At 37.7% G+C, this 15,812-nt stretch overlaps 1 protein-coding gene across 1 annotated transcript; it reads left to right on the forward strand.

The window, feature by feature from the left end:
• Positions 1-145: 145 nt before the first annotated feature.
• LOC107792322 (K(+) efflux antiporter 4) lies at positions 146-13,339 on the forward strand. Its single transcript, XM_016614532.2, has 20 exons — positions 146-889; positions 1,339-1,382; positions 2,443-2,501; positions 2,608-2,686; positions 2,818-2,879; positions 3,000-3,075; positions 3,251-3,325; positions 5,465-5,536; positions 5,625-5,708; positions 5,879-5,947; positions 6,804-6,881; positions 7,097-7,185; positions 9,060-9,156; positions 9,239-9,292; positions 9,407-9,502; positions 10,910-11,098; positions 11,220-11,297; positions 11,546-11,590; positions 12,531-12,620; positions 12,750-13,339. The coding sequence occupies exons 1-20, from the start codon at positions 679-681 to the stop codon at positions 12,828-12,830; spliced, it is 1,728 nt and encodes a 575-aa protein (XP_016470018.1). The 5' UTR covers positions 146-678; the 3' UTR covers positions 12,831-13,339.
• The last annotated feature ends 2,473 nt before the right edge of the window (positions 13,340-15,812 follow it).

The following is a 15,812-nucleotide window of genomic DNA, read 5'->3' on the forward strand; positions in this document are numbered from 1 at the left end:
TGTAGATAAATTTCAATAGAGTAATAAATGGATATCTATAGCGGAGTAATCAATGAACATCCACAATATAATATTTAAATATAATATTTTCATAACATTATGAAATATTTTACCTTTTTGTGGTTTAACATTATGTAGTTTTTTCGGTTTTAAAAATTCTCTCCTTGAATTGTAGAATTAGATAAAGATTTTCTTCACAAAAAAAGAACTTATCCTTTTTCAATTCATTCACCTTTGTTAATTTCCTAACGAATTTCGTTTGCTTTCGGATAAAGATTGGTCAAAATGTTTCTCAGATCTGACTAAGGTTGACCACCACTAGTCGCCTTCGTCGAAGCGGTTGTCACCGGAGCGTTTGTTGCACGTGCTAAAACCTCGTGTGGAACACCTGACGGGAATCACAAGAAGCGAATACGAAGGAGGACTTTTTTGTACTTTCACTCAACTTCTCCCGGGGCCCGATGCTTTCCTCTTTCTCTCTCCCTCAATCTCTCTCCCAAAACTTCCCTCCGTTTGGCGAAACGTGAACGTGAAAACACTCTTGAGTTCGACGACGGTTAGTTAACTTCAATCGGCTGCCACTCACCCCACCCTTTTTCCACTTTCTTCACATAAAAAGTTACCTTCTCTCTCTCTAAAACCCTCATCAGAGTTTTCTCTCTCTAACGTCCAGTGCAAATGAGAGGGCTCTTCGTTCTCCTCCTCATTCTCACTTTCTCCTTCCAATGCGTTCTCTCTGATGCTGATGCTGATGCGAAGCTTGAAGATGCAGACGACGTCGTAAATGCTTCTGAATTCAACTCGTCTAGATCTACGGAAGTTAGCTTCGCTAACATGATCGATCGAGCTCTCGAAAAGGAGTTCAACGAGACTGACGACAAGTCCGATGGTTAGTTCAAATCCTACTCTTCATTTTTTAGGGTTATATCCAATGCAATGTCTCGGCTTGAGAGAACTTGAATCCAACAAAACATGCAATGCGGGAGCTAAAATTGCATGTTTGAGTAGCTATTTCCCACTAGTCTTCAAGTTTACCTCTTTACTATTTACACTATTAAATCTGGATAATATGTTCTCTTTGGGAAACAATTTGACTGGAATTACTAGCTGGACTGACAGTGTTGGTACTTGTACGTGTCGTTACATTTATGCGGCAAGATCTTCTCTTTTTTGATTTTGTTGTTTATTCTCTGATATGTTATTTGAAACTCGATAAACCTACCTCTAAAGCTGGTGATAAAGTTTCTGTAAACGATTTTGTGATTTAGGATTCAGTAGCGCCCGTTCTGGTCTTTCTTCTGTTCTCTCATACTATTATTTATTTATTTTTCATTTCAGCAACTGATCCCAGAAGCTTCAACAACAGCGTGGCAGATCAAGAGGTTTGCCCCTACTTCCTTCGAATTGTCTGAAATAGTGAAAATAATTTGGCGCCTATGACTTGTAAATCTTGAACGAGAAGTTATTGCAATAGTTCTCCGGTTAGCTGTTCCTCGAAATAGTTCTTGGATAAGATATTTGTAGTCTGATTGCTGATCTGGAACTTTAATTGCTTTTTGAGGGGTTTATAATGTATTTGTTTGCTACAATTTTAGCGGTTTTACTATTTAGCTATAAATGGGAGCTATTTAAAGAACTATTATTCAAGGATGAGTTTTCTGGACTGCAATTAGGACCATCTTCTCTGACAAAGTACATTCTTGTTCTCATTGCAGTTCTTTTCCTAAAATTTCTGTTTTGCTCTTTTGGTCAATTAGCATCTGTTAATCAGCCGAAGAATCATTTATTACCAACTGGTTGGGCTTCTCTTAGTTGAAGGAGATAAGTGTTGGTGCTATGATCTGAGGTTCAGCGGTTGGTCTGCGCATATTGAGACTGAAGCTTAATCCATATACTCCAGTAAACCAAGTTGTGGAATGTGGTGCATGGTAATGGTGATGCTTGGAGTTCAAGTTAGGCACAACACACTTTTGATTACAATGAAGTAGAATGCTTTTGTTAGCTAAATGATATTGTGATATTTACCGGTTGTTTATGTGAAAAGATGAAAATCTGCAATTGACAAGAATTGCTAATAAAACATCGAGGGTCTTTGGGAAGTAAAAAGAATGAAGTGCTATTATGTTGTATATAAATTTATGAAATAAGGAATTTGATCTTGGAGTTAATTGGTTGTTCTTGTTCCTGAGAGCTAGATACAGATTAACGTGGCTGCTATTGTGAGAAAAGATTCTCAAAATCGGTAACTAGATGTTATTTTGAGTTATTGTGCTAGTAGATTGTTTTAAACGGTGCATTATTCCTTAGCTTAAGGCTTTATTCTTTGCTTACCATGTAGTTTGCCATTTAAATATGAAGTGTCAGAGAAGAATCTTAAGATGTGTTTTCCTGTTGATGTTATCACTTTGACCTGAATATTTCTTGAAATGCTTCATTTCTCAGGCAGTTTTGGAAACTGTTGCTAGGGTCAAGCCCAAGAAGAATGAGACGAAGGAGGAAAAGTAAGTTTAAATCTTGTATTCGGTACATGCTATGCTACTTTCAATAGTCTCCATGTTATTGGAAGTGAAAAGACTGAATGGTGTTGGAATAACTGGTTTATATTAGGTCGTTCCAGTTGCATGATGTTTTCCACCTGGAGAATGACAATGGAGCTGAAGACACACCTACCTTGATAGATCGAAAGGTACCTATTGCATCTAGAAAGTATTGGGTCTGCTAATAGGTCACACTGGAGCACTAGTAGTAGTCAGAGATGATTATGGATTAGTGAACACGATTTACTAACTGGTGCCTTCACTCCTGCTCCCCCATCAGGATAATGTCTTTATCATGTCTAATCCCAAGTCGAAGTTTCCAGTGCTGCAGCTAGACTTGAGGTTAGCTATATTCTTCCCTACATCCTGGTCATTCTGAACTAAATGAAAAAAGAAGACTGTTCTGTTAAGAGGAGCTATATTGTTTTAACTGATCTGATTTTACTGTAAATCAATTGGCAGATTAATATCAGATCTAGTTGTTGTCATTGTTTCTGCAACTTGTGGTGGCATTGCCTTTGCTTGTGCTGGACAACCGGTGTGTTAATTCATCCTTTGCATGTTTTTTATGCTAACTGGATAGCCTCTTTTATTTTCTTCTGCATTTGTGCTATTTTACATGCTGATGATATTATCTTGGCTGCTTTTACACATCTTAATTTATGCATTAAACTTCAGAAACAATTAAGTCCTATCCTGTTAATATCTTTCAGGTTTTCACAGGATATTTGCTGGCAGGATCTGTAATTGGACCTGGGGGTTTTAACTTTGTCAGTGAAATGGTGCAGGTATGTTGATTTCCAGTCTGATTCATTAAACTGACAAAGATTATGTAATCCCGTAATACCTTTTATTTGGTCTAGTTTGCATAGACATTGAGTAGGCACTTATTTGCAATCTGTATTGCATTAATATTCTGCCTCCCTTGGGTAAATGTTAGCTGTGTGTCTGTTATCAGCTTGTCCATCACCATAATAAGCAACTTAGCAAATTTACGGTAGAAACTGCCGAAGTCCTTAAACTCTAATTATTCCTTCTCTTGAGGATCAGGACATTGTATGAGGCATCAAAGCTTTTTCTAAGCTTTCAAACTGATGGAATAATTGAGTCAGGATTTGATAACTTCCCAGCACCTCCAATAGAAGGGCATGGAGAACCCATCAGGCCTATGTGCTTTATACCCCATTGAACTACCAGCTCATTTCTTCTTCAAATTTTCTAGGGATGGCATCACTTTGGAAGGAAGTCCATCTCTTTGCTCCTTGTAAAGTGATAAACTTCAACATCTCTTCTCTGTTAGATTCTTGCGCCTCTCAGATCTCCCCAGTGATCTTTAGCTTATCAACATGGTGTATCTCCTGTGGGCATTGGCTATTTTATGGAAATTTTTTCTGCTTTTATCCCCTTGTTTGAGCCAAAGAGATCTTGAATTTTGCCTCCATTAGATTCTTCCAACCTGGATATTCAGTGTCCTTTTTTTTTTTTTTTTTGCAGTTGTTCCTCCTCTGTTAAAGTGTTAAGATACTTTCGTCTAGCGCTCTGTCAAGATTCATAAGGCTTTCTACTATTGCAGACTTCCTATTTCCTAGATGGCTAAAAGTGGTGCCGTCCCACGCCAAGTATTTCCAGCAGCTTTAGTATTTTTGTCAGAATGTAACTTGGAATTCCCGTCACATCATAAGACTCCAGGAAATCTTGACCATGTCTACAAAACCATTGATCTCGGCCACATATTCTCATATCGAAGTGGGACTATCTTTGCTCCCACTGTCCCAGATTGAAGGAAAATGATCTGACAGAGTCTTAAGGAGGATAGAATGTCAAATGTACCTCAACTATACATCCCAGTCAGTAGAAAACAAGAATATTTTTTCTTGATGTTTTTCTTATAGTATTCACTTAGCCCTAGTATAACTGCCACCACATGGAGGATGGTTAGCTTGCTCCTTTTACTTGAAAATTCTCTCATTAGTTTGGAGTAAAAAGTCATCTTTTCGATAGAATAAGAAAAGAGAACTTTTATCAGATTGGGAATAAGAAAGTTGAGACTAGAGAAGCTTAATACTGTCTCCTTTTTTCTTTGAATGAGCGTCTGAATGCTTTTAAGCCTTTGTACAAGATCTTAATGATTCAGACCTATTAAGAGCTAGTAAATGGTTGTGAAAAGAAAACATACTTAGTAGGCAGATCCAGACCTCCATTAAGTGGAACCAGATGAGGCCTACGAAGGATGTACTCTTTTGTGCTCCTATTTTCATGTCTCCCCCAAAAACCCAGTTTAAGTCACTGCTTTGTAAAAGAATTAAGCCTGAGAAACAGTTGTGGCCACTAACGAACTCTTTATATCGTTAGCTCCTTTTGTCCCAAAGATCACTTTACAGTCTTTCAGGCCTATTGCAGTCCACTCATATGTTTGGCCAAATTTGACAGATTGCTCTCTGGTTCCAATCTTACACTTTGGTCTCTTAGAAACAATAGAACTCTGCCTTCCATTGTTGAATCAGTGACCCTAGTAGGCCTCTTTTATTCTTGCACTTTAGCCCCTCACTGAATTTTGTGAACTTGCACATGTTATAAATTTTCCTTTTAGAAGTTTGTGATCTGTAAGTGCTAATGAGTCATTGCATACTTTTTCAGAGTTTTGAGGTGCAAATATATTTTTGGAGAGCCGCTTACTAGCCATCTTACAATTACCGCTTCCTGGAAATTCAATTTCTTTACTGAACTGCTTAACAGCGTAGCCTCCTGATATGATTTTTGTGCTTATAGTACTTTTATGTTAATTAAGTTGTCTTTTGGACCATCCCCATCTAATGTTGTGCTAATGGTCTAACTGGTATTAGGTCTTCTATATTTCCTTATCAGAAAAAAAAAGGTTAGGTCTTCTAAATTCGTGTTTCCTAATATCCAGTGGCTACATCATTCAGGTGGAAACAGTTGCTCAATTTGGTGTTATTTTTCTTCTATTTGCATTGGGTTTGGAGTTCTCCACAGCGAAGGTTTGCTTTTGATTTTCTAGATTAAGACAATTTTGTATGTTATTACGTAGAGTGAAAGCAGAAGTGCATTTTTAACTTGTAACTGTAGCTTCGCATTGTTCGAGCTGTTGCTGTGCTAGGAGGGTTACTCCAAATTTTTCTCTTCATGTGTTTGTCTGGGATAACAGCCTCGGTATGTGATTTCTATTATCACCTTTTTTTTAGCTACCTTCTCAACATGCAGTTCAGCTACGGGAATCTGCATTTTTAAAATGTTGTCTCTATGTTTAAAGCTCCAGAGCTCCAGTTATGCAAAATATAACGTCCATTCTATTCATAACCATGAATCAATGATACTTACAGTTATGCGGTGGGGAAGCATCTGAAGGTGTTTTTGTCGGCGTCTTCTTATCAATGTCTTCGACAGCAGTGGCAAGTTGATGTCGTTTTTGAATTTATCTTTCCACTTTAATTGATTGTACCATCAAGTATTTAGTCATGGGCTTTTATTCAATTTTCATGTTAGGGGGGTAGAACTGAGAATACCTCTTCCAAATTATGAAAGCTTCCCTATGCGTTCCTAGAGGAAAATGGAAAAAAATTCAGTTGATAGTTAAATTTACCTAAGGTATAATTGAGGAAAGGAGACAGAAAATTGATGCCGCAGATGCATGAATCATTTTGTATTTTGGGTTCAATACCCTATATCTTTACTTTTACGAAATGTTAGGACCTTGTTGAGTGCTGTAAGACAGGAAGTAACATCCTCATTTTAGGAAAGATTTTTTGAATAATCTGAAAAGTGGTGTATTATAGGAAGATGTACTGATAAAAAAGTGTATTACAGAAAGATGTGCAATGGGATTCACTCCAATTTGAAAATTTTCTAATATCACAATAAATGATGCATAAGCATAGTTTCTGCCTGCATCAGTTTTGTGCCTCACTTGCTGTTAAGAAATGTGATTAGAGGTATTAAAAAACCCAAGAAATAAGAGTAACTGCAAAGTTGTTTCAGTATTCCCTTTCAGAATGTAGAGAAGCCATCTCACTGGAATTTTGAGGATTTCTGGCTCTCTGAATCCACTAAACACAAGATATTTTCCTTCATATCTGGCTAATAACTGAGTTGGGAAAAGGGGAAAACTACGGAAGGGAATGAATTTTGAATGTTGAATCCCCTTATTGGATGTTATGGACTGAAAATATTGTAAAGGGCTCATTATGCTTTAATTAGTAATGCTTCTAATAAATGTACTGAAGATCTTTATCTTTTTCTGAATAACAGGTGTTAAAATTTTTGATGGAAAGAAATAGTGTTAATACCCTCTATGGGCAAGTCACCATTGGAACTCTTATTCTGCAGGTCTGTCTCAGCTATCCTTCTCTTTTGTGAATATAGCAATGTTTTTGACAAAATATTGGCTCACTGTTGTCTTTCGCATGGATGTTTCTTATAAAAAAAGTGTTTCCTTTCACATGGATGTGTTATACCCAAAAAATTTCCTTGTCAGAATTTTCTTGTTCTTTTTCTCAAGAGTTCTTCCCTGATTGAACTATTGAGATATCTCTGGCTTCCAGGATTGCACGGTGGGTTTGCTATTTGCACTGCTTCCTATTCTAGGTGGTAGTTCCGGTGCTCTTCAAGGAATGCTTTCCATGGCAAAACTGTAAGCAGTGGTGGTTGAATAATTTTTGAATTTGGAATGCAGATTTTTTTTTATGTGAAACAATATGTTGTTACATGCATTAAAGAATTCTTTTGTATCTCCATAATGCATATGTTGTTCTGTTTTCGTCATCCTTAGAGGTGAGATTATGATATCTATGGTGGGTATCTGGCAATTATGATGCCAAACAAAAGAGCTTTCAAATTAATCTTAAACTATTACCTTGTTTGACACTTTTTCTCTTAATCAGTAAGAGGTAGTTTTGTTTATTTCCAGCTACAAGTATATGCTCTGAGGTATGTACCGTATATCTGCATCACAACTGTTACGCGACGCCTTCCTGAAGTTCCTTGGAAGGGCGACGTAAGGCTAAGCAACCGATGTCAGTGCGGTTGCTATGCGCCAACTGAGGTCCCCTCCGTATCTAGACTAGATTGTCAGTGCCGTACGGGAAAACCAATGTCGTGAGCAATTGAGAAGCAAAAATGAGTAATGATGATGAAAGCTGATAATTGTATTGATGATGATGAAAGCTATTACAAAATGCAAATGCGGTGTCGGGGGGGAGAGACACCAATACAAAGAATTGTTTGATTGCTTGAATGTTTTGGTCCCCCTTAATAATGCTTAAAAAAAAATAAACCAAAGTTACATGAGTTGACCTAAGAAAGCTGTAGAAGCACACTGAAAATGAATGAAGTAAAATTACTCTATAATTACAATGAAAAGGACTTAATCTTCTACAAGGTGGAAGCAAGTCCGATGGCAACAACTTTGTCTTGAGCATCAGGGTCTGCACGCGCATTGCTGTTGGCGCGCGCAGTACTATTTGGATCTGCCAGCGGCCGGGCGCTGGTGCTTGGCATTGGATCTGCGCGCGGGGCACTGTCTGTGCGTGCGGCGCTATTGGCAACATGATGGTTTATGCGCGCGGCACTGATGGCATTCGCCGGCCGCTGGCACTGATTATCGGTGGGGCGACAGAGGCGCATGCACGCTTGTCACTTGGCGCTGCCGAGACCACGGGGCCGACCGTGGCGCTAGGCGTTGTGAGGCTTGCCGGGACGCCACGGGGCGCGTCCAAGGGGTCATGGGTCGATGATGGAAAGCAGCCCATGACACAACTTGTGTAATAAGCTCAAAAAATCAAGCATAGCCTTAAGTATAGCTTTTATTGATAAGTTTAGCCTTAAAATATAGCTGCATCGCAGGTTGTATAATAAGCTCAAAAATCAGTCATAGCCTCTACATTATTAACTAAAGCCACGTTGCACCAAAAAGAAAGTAAAGAGATACAACTGTACTTCATTGTAACTAAAGCCACGTTGCACCAAAGCCACGTTGCACCACGTTGCAGCATCATTGAAGTAGTTTCAATTTCTTAGGCATTGACCAGTTAAGTCCCAACATGTTTATAAAGACTTCAAAAGCTGAGAGGTGAAACTGCAATGCTTCGTATTAGTTTGACACCTTAAGTGTGAAAACTCATTATAGCTTAGGCCAACTACTTACTGAACCTGTTAGATTTGTGCGAAACCAGTAAAAAATCAGGTGGTGAGTCATTCTGGATCCCGTTGATCTGTTCTGAACACTTAAGACATATCTCTTAAACTCAACATATTTATTACAGGGCACATTCCATTATGCCATTCCATAAATCTAAAGTCCACTTTTGTTGATTAGTTTCACACTTTCACTGCAGTAGAACAAAATTTCCAACTTCACTTTAGCCTCTACTCGGCCCCCCCCCCCAAAACAAAAAAAGAATAAGAGCACGATTCCTGATTTTCCTTCTGTTCTTCTACGCTATTGACTGTATTAAACATTTTAAATGTGAATCTTGTCCTTGACTGCTACTATCCTTTTGATTACAGATTGGTCGTTCTGGTCATATTCTTGACCATTTTGTCAGTATTATGCCGCACCTGTGTACCTTGGTTTCTTAAGCTAATGATAGGCCTATCATCGCAGGTAACTTTGCATCTGTTGGAATAACACATCTTTTATGTCACAACTGTTTCTATATATGACTGATTTACTGAATTCTTTGCAGACTAATGAACTGTATCAACTTGCATCTGTGGCTTTCTGCTTGCTTGTTGCTTGGGTTTGTCTCTTTTTCATATCTTTGAATAGCAAATGCGTGGTTCTCAACTTTTTAACCTCTTATTATCTCCTGGATATGACCAACTTGTGGATTAAATGGACTGTTGCATCTCAGTGTAGTGATAAACTGGGTTTGAGTCTTGAGCTGGGTTCTTTTGCTGCTGGAGTGATGATATCAACAACCGATCTTGCTCAACATACACTTGAACAGGTTTTTCATCTCGTATATCTCATAAGCGTTTTGCTTTTCCTCATGTCTCTCTCATTGCTATCGTTATGACGTTATCTATGTGCAAGATACTGAAGAACAACTTGTGTTTCTAGGCAAAGATTCTCAATTGACCCTTAACTGTATCAATACAAGAACGAACCCGGTGTAATTCCACAAGTGGAGTCTGGGGAGGGTAGTGTGTATGCAGACCTTACCCTATCTTGTGGAGGTAGAGAGGATGATTCCTTAGCTGTATCGCTATTTTGAACATTATCTAAGTGGAACAAGTATAAAAAATTGATGAGATTTTAGTTTTTCAGAGAAGAATAAATTAACAGATTCAAAGATTAGAAAATATAATAATCCTCTAGACTGGAATGGATAAAAGAGGATTCATCTGATGGACCTCAACTAGATTGGGATAAGGCATGTTCGATTGATTGATCAGTCGGTCTTAACAATCCCAAATAGCACAAGTTAAAATTTGTGTGCATCTTTTCTGTTAACCAAAGTATTCAGTAATTTTATATCATAACGATGTCATTCTTACAAATGCATGTATATATTAAGTCTTGAAGAGCCTAATAACTATCTATACAAATGGCCCCTTCAAAATTTCTTCTTTATCTTTGTCTCTATCTTATATTAACCTGAAAAAGCAAAATGGAGACATTCAATAACCTCATTTTCCAGCTTTCAATCTGCGTGACCCCGAACCTGTCATCATTGTTGCCTCGGTTTTAGGAACACCCAATTGGAAGTTAAATAAGAAATATGCTAATTTCCATAACGCTGTAATGAAATTATTAGTGTAGTGGATAGTGATCAACATCCTCCCCGTCTTTTATCTAAGCAATAATAGCTTATCACTACCGATCTCAGCCTTCTTCCTTGGTTCCCAATTTGCTTCAACAACACAGAACCTCGGCGAATACTCCACCTCTTCTCTCTCTCTTTTCCATCTCAAAAGTGGACTTTCCCAATTTTCATTTTCCTCAATGATTCTCCTACCCAGTCTGCTTTCTCCTTCCTAGCCTAATAAAATAGCATAGCCCTTGCCCCTAGCAAGGCTCAGTAAGAGAGAGGATAAAGATCCATCTGAAGAAGGAACTTTGCTTATCTAAGACTTTTCCGCTCTATTCGGGCACTTAGTCTCTAGAATTGTATAAATTCCATCTTTAGAAGTTGGGATGGGTTGCCCATGTTGCTGCGGACCTATTTTTATGTGTTCAGGCTTTGAGCATAACTGTTTTCTTCTCTCTGAGGAAATAATTTTCTCTAACAATTCCATATATGTCGTAGGCATGCTGGAAGATGCGGATTTCACATATTCGTAGCCTATGGTTACATTGTTAAACCATCTGCACTACATGCCTTATTCTTAGCTGTGTTTTCATTTTGTTGCAGGTTGAACCTATACGGAACTTCTTTGCTGCTCTTTTTCTAGCTAGCATTGGAATGCTTATCCATGTTCATTTTCTTTGGAATCACATTGATATCTTAGTAGCAGCTGTTATATTGGTCATCGTTATAAAAACTATAGTGATTGCCGCAGTTGTCAAGGGTTTTGGTTACACCAATAAGGCTGCAATTCTAGTAAGTTTTCCAAGTCATATGAGGTCATAATTTCTAAACTCTTTTCAACATATAAAACAGCTGTTAGTATCTGTTCTTTTCTACCCATAATTTCTGTTACTAACTTTTTTTGTATGGTAAGGTTGGAATGTCTCTGGCTCAAATAGGAGAGTTTGCTTTTGTTCTTCTTAGCCGTGCTTCAAATCTTCATCTAATTGAGGTGCTGGTTTAGTATGCCCTTTTAAGCAATATGATTTTTTTTTTCTGTTGATGTCTACAATAATGTGATATCATATGATATTTTTAATACCATTTTGTAGGAATTGTGTGATTTGATGGAATTGAAATTAATTTACTAATACGTTGTATTCCTTTCCTTGTTGCCACTCTCAATTATGTAAAATTCAATCATTGTTGAGTTATCGACTGCTGATTTGGGATGAGTAATGGAATTTGTTGACGCTGCAGGGTAAAGTGTATATGCTGCTTCTGGGCACAACTGCACTTAGCTTGGTATGTTTACTGTTATTCTCTTTTCTAGCAACAGTAGCTGTACCTTATATACTTTTGAGACTGTGTTGAAGTTTTGCTTGCCTTCTTGCTTTTGGTACTTGTTTACCTTTCTATGAGTGATCAATTGACTAGAATCTGGACCTGCGACAATGCATGTTCTCTTTGGGGAGGTAAAGAGCTAGTGCTTCAGAAATAATGGAAGACTCATGAGCTCTGCATCAAGGGGTTTTCATAATTCTGTCATGGTAGGGGGTGGGTGTCAGTGGTTAGGCATAAAGAACATATCAAGACTCTTCCTGAACTAAGCGTGTTTGAGTGTTAAACATCTTTTACAGTTATCCTGGTGAAAATCTTGAACACCAAACAATCTGGATTGCAAATGAAAAGGTTTCTGCAGATTTTACCAAAATTTTAATTTTACTGGTACTTAGTTGCATGAAGTTTTATGTGCTTATGATGGGCTAAATGTACTTTAGAATAGTTGATTAAACAGGTGAGCCAGCTTTACAAGCACTTCAATTCCGGGAAAGGGGGTTGCATTCATGTGCACGAGCTTCTGCACGGGGGTTTGGGAAATATTTATGGACTCCATGATCTATTTTTGGATTCTAGAGGACTAACAAATAGGATTCCTAGTTGTTGAAGCCTAGAGTCTGAATTTTGAATCTTTTACCCTTAGTCAAGATATTGTTGGAAATTATATTTGCAATGCTTAGGCTAGAGTTATCAGCCAAACCTTGAATAAGTACCGCTTCAATATGTCTTTGACAACTAAACTAATAATTTGGCGATGAAGACGACTTATGAGTTATTAGATGGGACAATAAAGAGAATCTTTTAGGGAAAGGCTCAACAGTAATAAAATTTAATGGTTCTACTTTATCTTTCATTTTTGTTTCTATGCTGATATGTTGGGCCTCACTCCAAGTCAATTCTATAGGTGACCACACCATTGCTTTTCAAGCTAATTCCTGCTGTTGTGCATCTTGGAATACTACTGCGGTGGTTCTCGCCTGAAACTCCAAATGAGGTATTTGTTTTTCTCGTGTAAAGAATGCCTGGTTTTTCCGCAGTTTTATCAGCTCACTTGGTTACAGTTTCCCTTGAATACCTGCCTGTGTTAAGAGATTTGAGATCTTGGAAATGATTTTTCATACAGATTGGACCCAAAGGAGATATCCTGCGTGCAGACAGTTCTAAGCGTATCAGTGTGCTGATCCAAGGATCCCGTGATTCATGATAGTTAAATAAAATTCAGAACCAGGAAAAGCAAATAGTAATATATACCTGATGGCATTCTGATGCTGGGGGACAGGAGTGCAAAGGAGGTTGACTGACCGGACAATTCATAATCATGAAGCTCCTTCTATGCACCAACATCGGGTGGTTTTCTTTGATACATCGGAGAGGTTGCAAAATGCAGAGCCCTTACTGATCTATCTGCCAACATTCCCTGGCATTTATTTTTGATACGTCATTACTTCCCACTTAGCTGCTATATAAAATCTTGTCCATCTGTAATGCAATTGTTTATATTCTCTAGTTAGATTTTTTTTTTTGTTTTTCTGGGTTTGTGTCAAAACAGCCCTCTCAGTATCACTCTGTAAATAGACGATCATTGATTAAAGTGATGTAGCAATTATAGTTGTATGTATACAACTGAACCTTGACTTTTCAGGTGGAGTATTCCAGTGCCTAAATTTGCTAATACTCCAACCACCCCTTAATAAAGCTCCACAAATTCTCTCCTCCCCTTTCTTTTTGTATGCGGTAAGTGGAAATGTGTTCTTTGGCACAGTTCCGTGCATCCTCATTTCAAAGTTTGTACTTCACATTGAAGGAGAACTCTGTCTGCCTCGATGGCAAAGTTAGCACTTCAGAATAAAGCTACTATTGGAAGATTCTAACTGGCAAAGCTAAATACAGGACGCGAATGAATGGTTTGCAAAGAGGTTTACTTTTGCCACCTGCAAACAAAGTAAGAGCTTCTTGCTATATTATTTTTTTGTGATAGCTGCAGCAATAACTTCTCTCACCATCTATGTTTTCGTGACTAAGAGTCCATTTTCACGATCCTACAATTTCACCTCAGGGTGCGGTTTCTTGCCTTCGAGATTAAATTCTTCACGAAACAAATGGTGAACAGTGACCGTATTTTCGGATTTCTGATCAGGAACAGAATTGAGACAGAACATCAAATGGATATAAGGTTAGATATTGCATCCTTGTCGACAATTTAGAGGCAGTAATAAGACAATGCCTGGACTCTGGACCCTGTTAGTTGAAACGCCACCACAATCAACACAATGGTGGGTTGAAGGGGAGGGGCGGGAAGGGGGTCCATAGAAAAGCTTCTAGTCTTCTCAATGGTCCTACTATCAGGGGCGTAGCTAGCATGCGAAATACGGGTTCGGCCGAACCCAGTAGCTTTGGTCCAAACTATTTATTTGTCTTAAAAAATTCATTAAATATGAACAAATTATCAATTTAGAATCTAGTAACTTAAACAGACTAATACCCCGAACCCATAAGCCAGTGAAAGGAAAATTTATTTTGTCTATATAATCCTACTATATGTATATATAGAGGCCAAATACCTATACGGCCTCTTAAACTTGGCTTCGGTTTTCATTTAGACACTTCAACTAACGCCAGTACCTATTGTATATTTTAACTTAGTATATTATGCACCTATTAAACACCTCATGACAGGTGGCACGATGTGTTATTTGCACTTAAGAGTTCGGCGCGTGAACAAGAAATGTTATATTTTTTCTGTTTTCTTCTTGACATACTTTTTTTTATTCTTTTTCTTTCTCCTTCATTTCTCATCGCTACCTCCATATGCCACAAGACTTTCTTCCTCTTAATTTCCTCTAGGGCCTTTTTATAGATTCATCTTACTTCCAACATTGATTAACTTACTAATTCACTTCAAAGAATTACTTACATGCCAACGAAGAAGAGTAAAACCCAGAAATGATTTATCAAACGAGACTGAGATAAATATTGAAATCCAAACTCGAAGCAGTAGTGTTAAACTTTATTTCTGGATTATCTTTTCATTACAGAGAGACACCTTAGAATTCATTTCAAATTCGAATTATTTACAAGTCAAGGAATAGCTCAAACTCATTTTTCAGAGGAAACAGAAAAGAAACTCAGCAATTTTAGAAAATAATCAAGCAAACTCGAGTAGATTTTGCAAAGAGAAACCCAGCAAGAAAAGCGCAGCAATTTCAAACATCAACTCTGTAAAATTAATCCGATTTTTCACCGATAAAACTCAACAAGAAAAATCCTGCAATTTCAGACATCAAAAACATGAATTAATTTTGATGCTACAAACATGGAATTCAATCCAACGATTTCGCCGGCATCGGAATTTTCCGTCCAGATGTGAAATTTAACGCCGAATATGTACAGCTACAAACATGAAGATTTTCCAACCAAGAACACAACAATATGCTTTTTGTTTGGACATAGCTAGAGAGAGGTGGAAAAATATAAATGGGTAGGGAAGAAGCAGATAGCTTGAGAAAGGAGAGGGGAAAAGAAATGGATGTCCGGAAAAGATGTGTTTGGTAGGTGGGTGGGGCGAGTAAAGTTTTTAATTTTTTTTAAATCTTTTTCAATTTGAATTATTTAACCTTAAATAAAGAAAAAAGAAAATGGGCACAACCACGTGTCACTCTTTAATTCGATGTTGCACCACTGAAAGTGAACAACACGCACTTATCTTTTTACACTGGGTGAGTGAGAGGTGTTTAATAGGTACATATTGCATTAAGTTAAAGTGTATAATAGGTATTGGCCTTAGTTGAAGTGTTTAAATGGAAACTGGAGCCAAGTTTAAGGGACCGTATAGGTATTTGGCCTATTTTAATTGTTCTTGTATCAATATTCAATTTTGTAGGTATAGTGCACAAAGAATGAGCTCAATCATTAGTGTTATCAAATACGAGAAATAAAAATAAAAGGCGCTACAATCTATGAGGCATTAAGTGGATTGTGCAAATAAACCAGAACTTTAATAAAGAAAGTTGAGGTACATGTCTTAATGCCTTGGTGCATACACTAAAATACAGTTTGAGCGAGCCAAAGCACACAACCTAATTTGTAATGAGTTTCAAGGCTTAAGCATGTCTCAGAAAGCCTTTGACAAACACACAAAAAATGAATGCTAAAACGAAGAGGAATCTTGATTGTAGGCTTTAGCTTT

The sequence above is a fragment of the Nicotiana tabacum genome, chromosome 2 (assembly GCF_000715075.1).
Source record: "Nicotiana tabacum cultivar K326 chromosome 2, ASM71507v2, whole genome shotgun sequence".
Lineage (NCBI taxonomy): Eukaryota > Viridiplantae > Streptophyta > Magnoliopsida > Solanales > Solanaceae > Nicotiana > Nicotiana tabacum.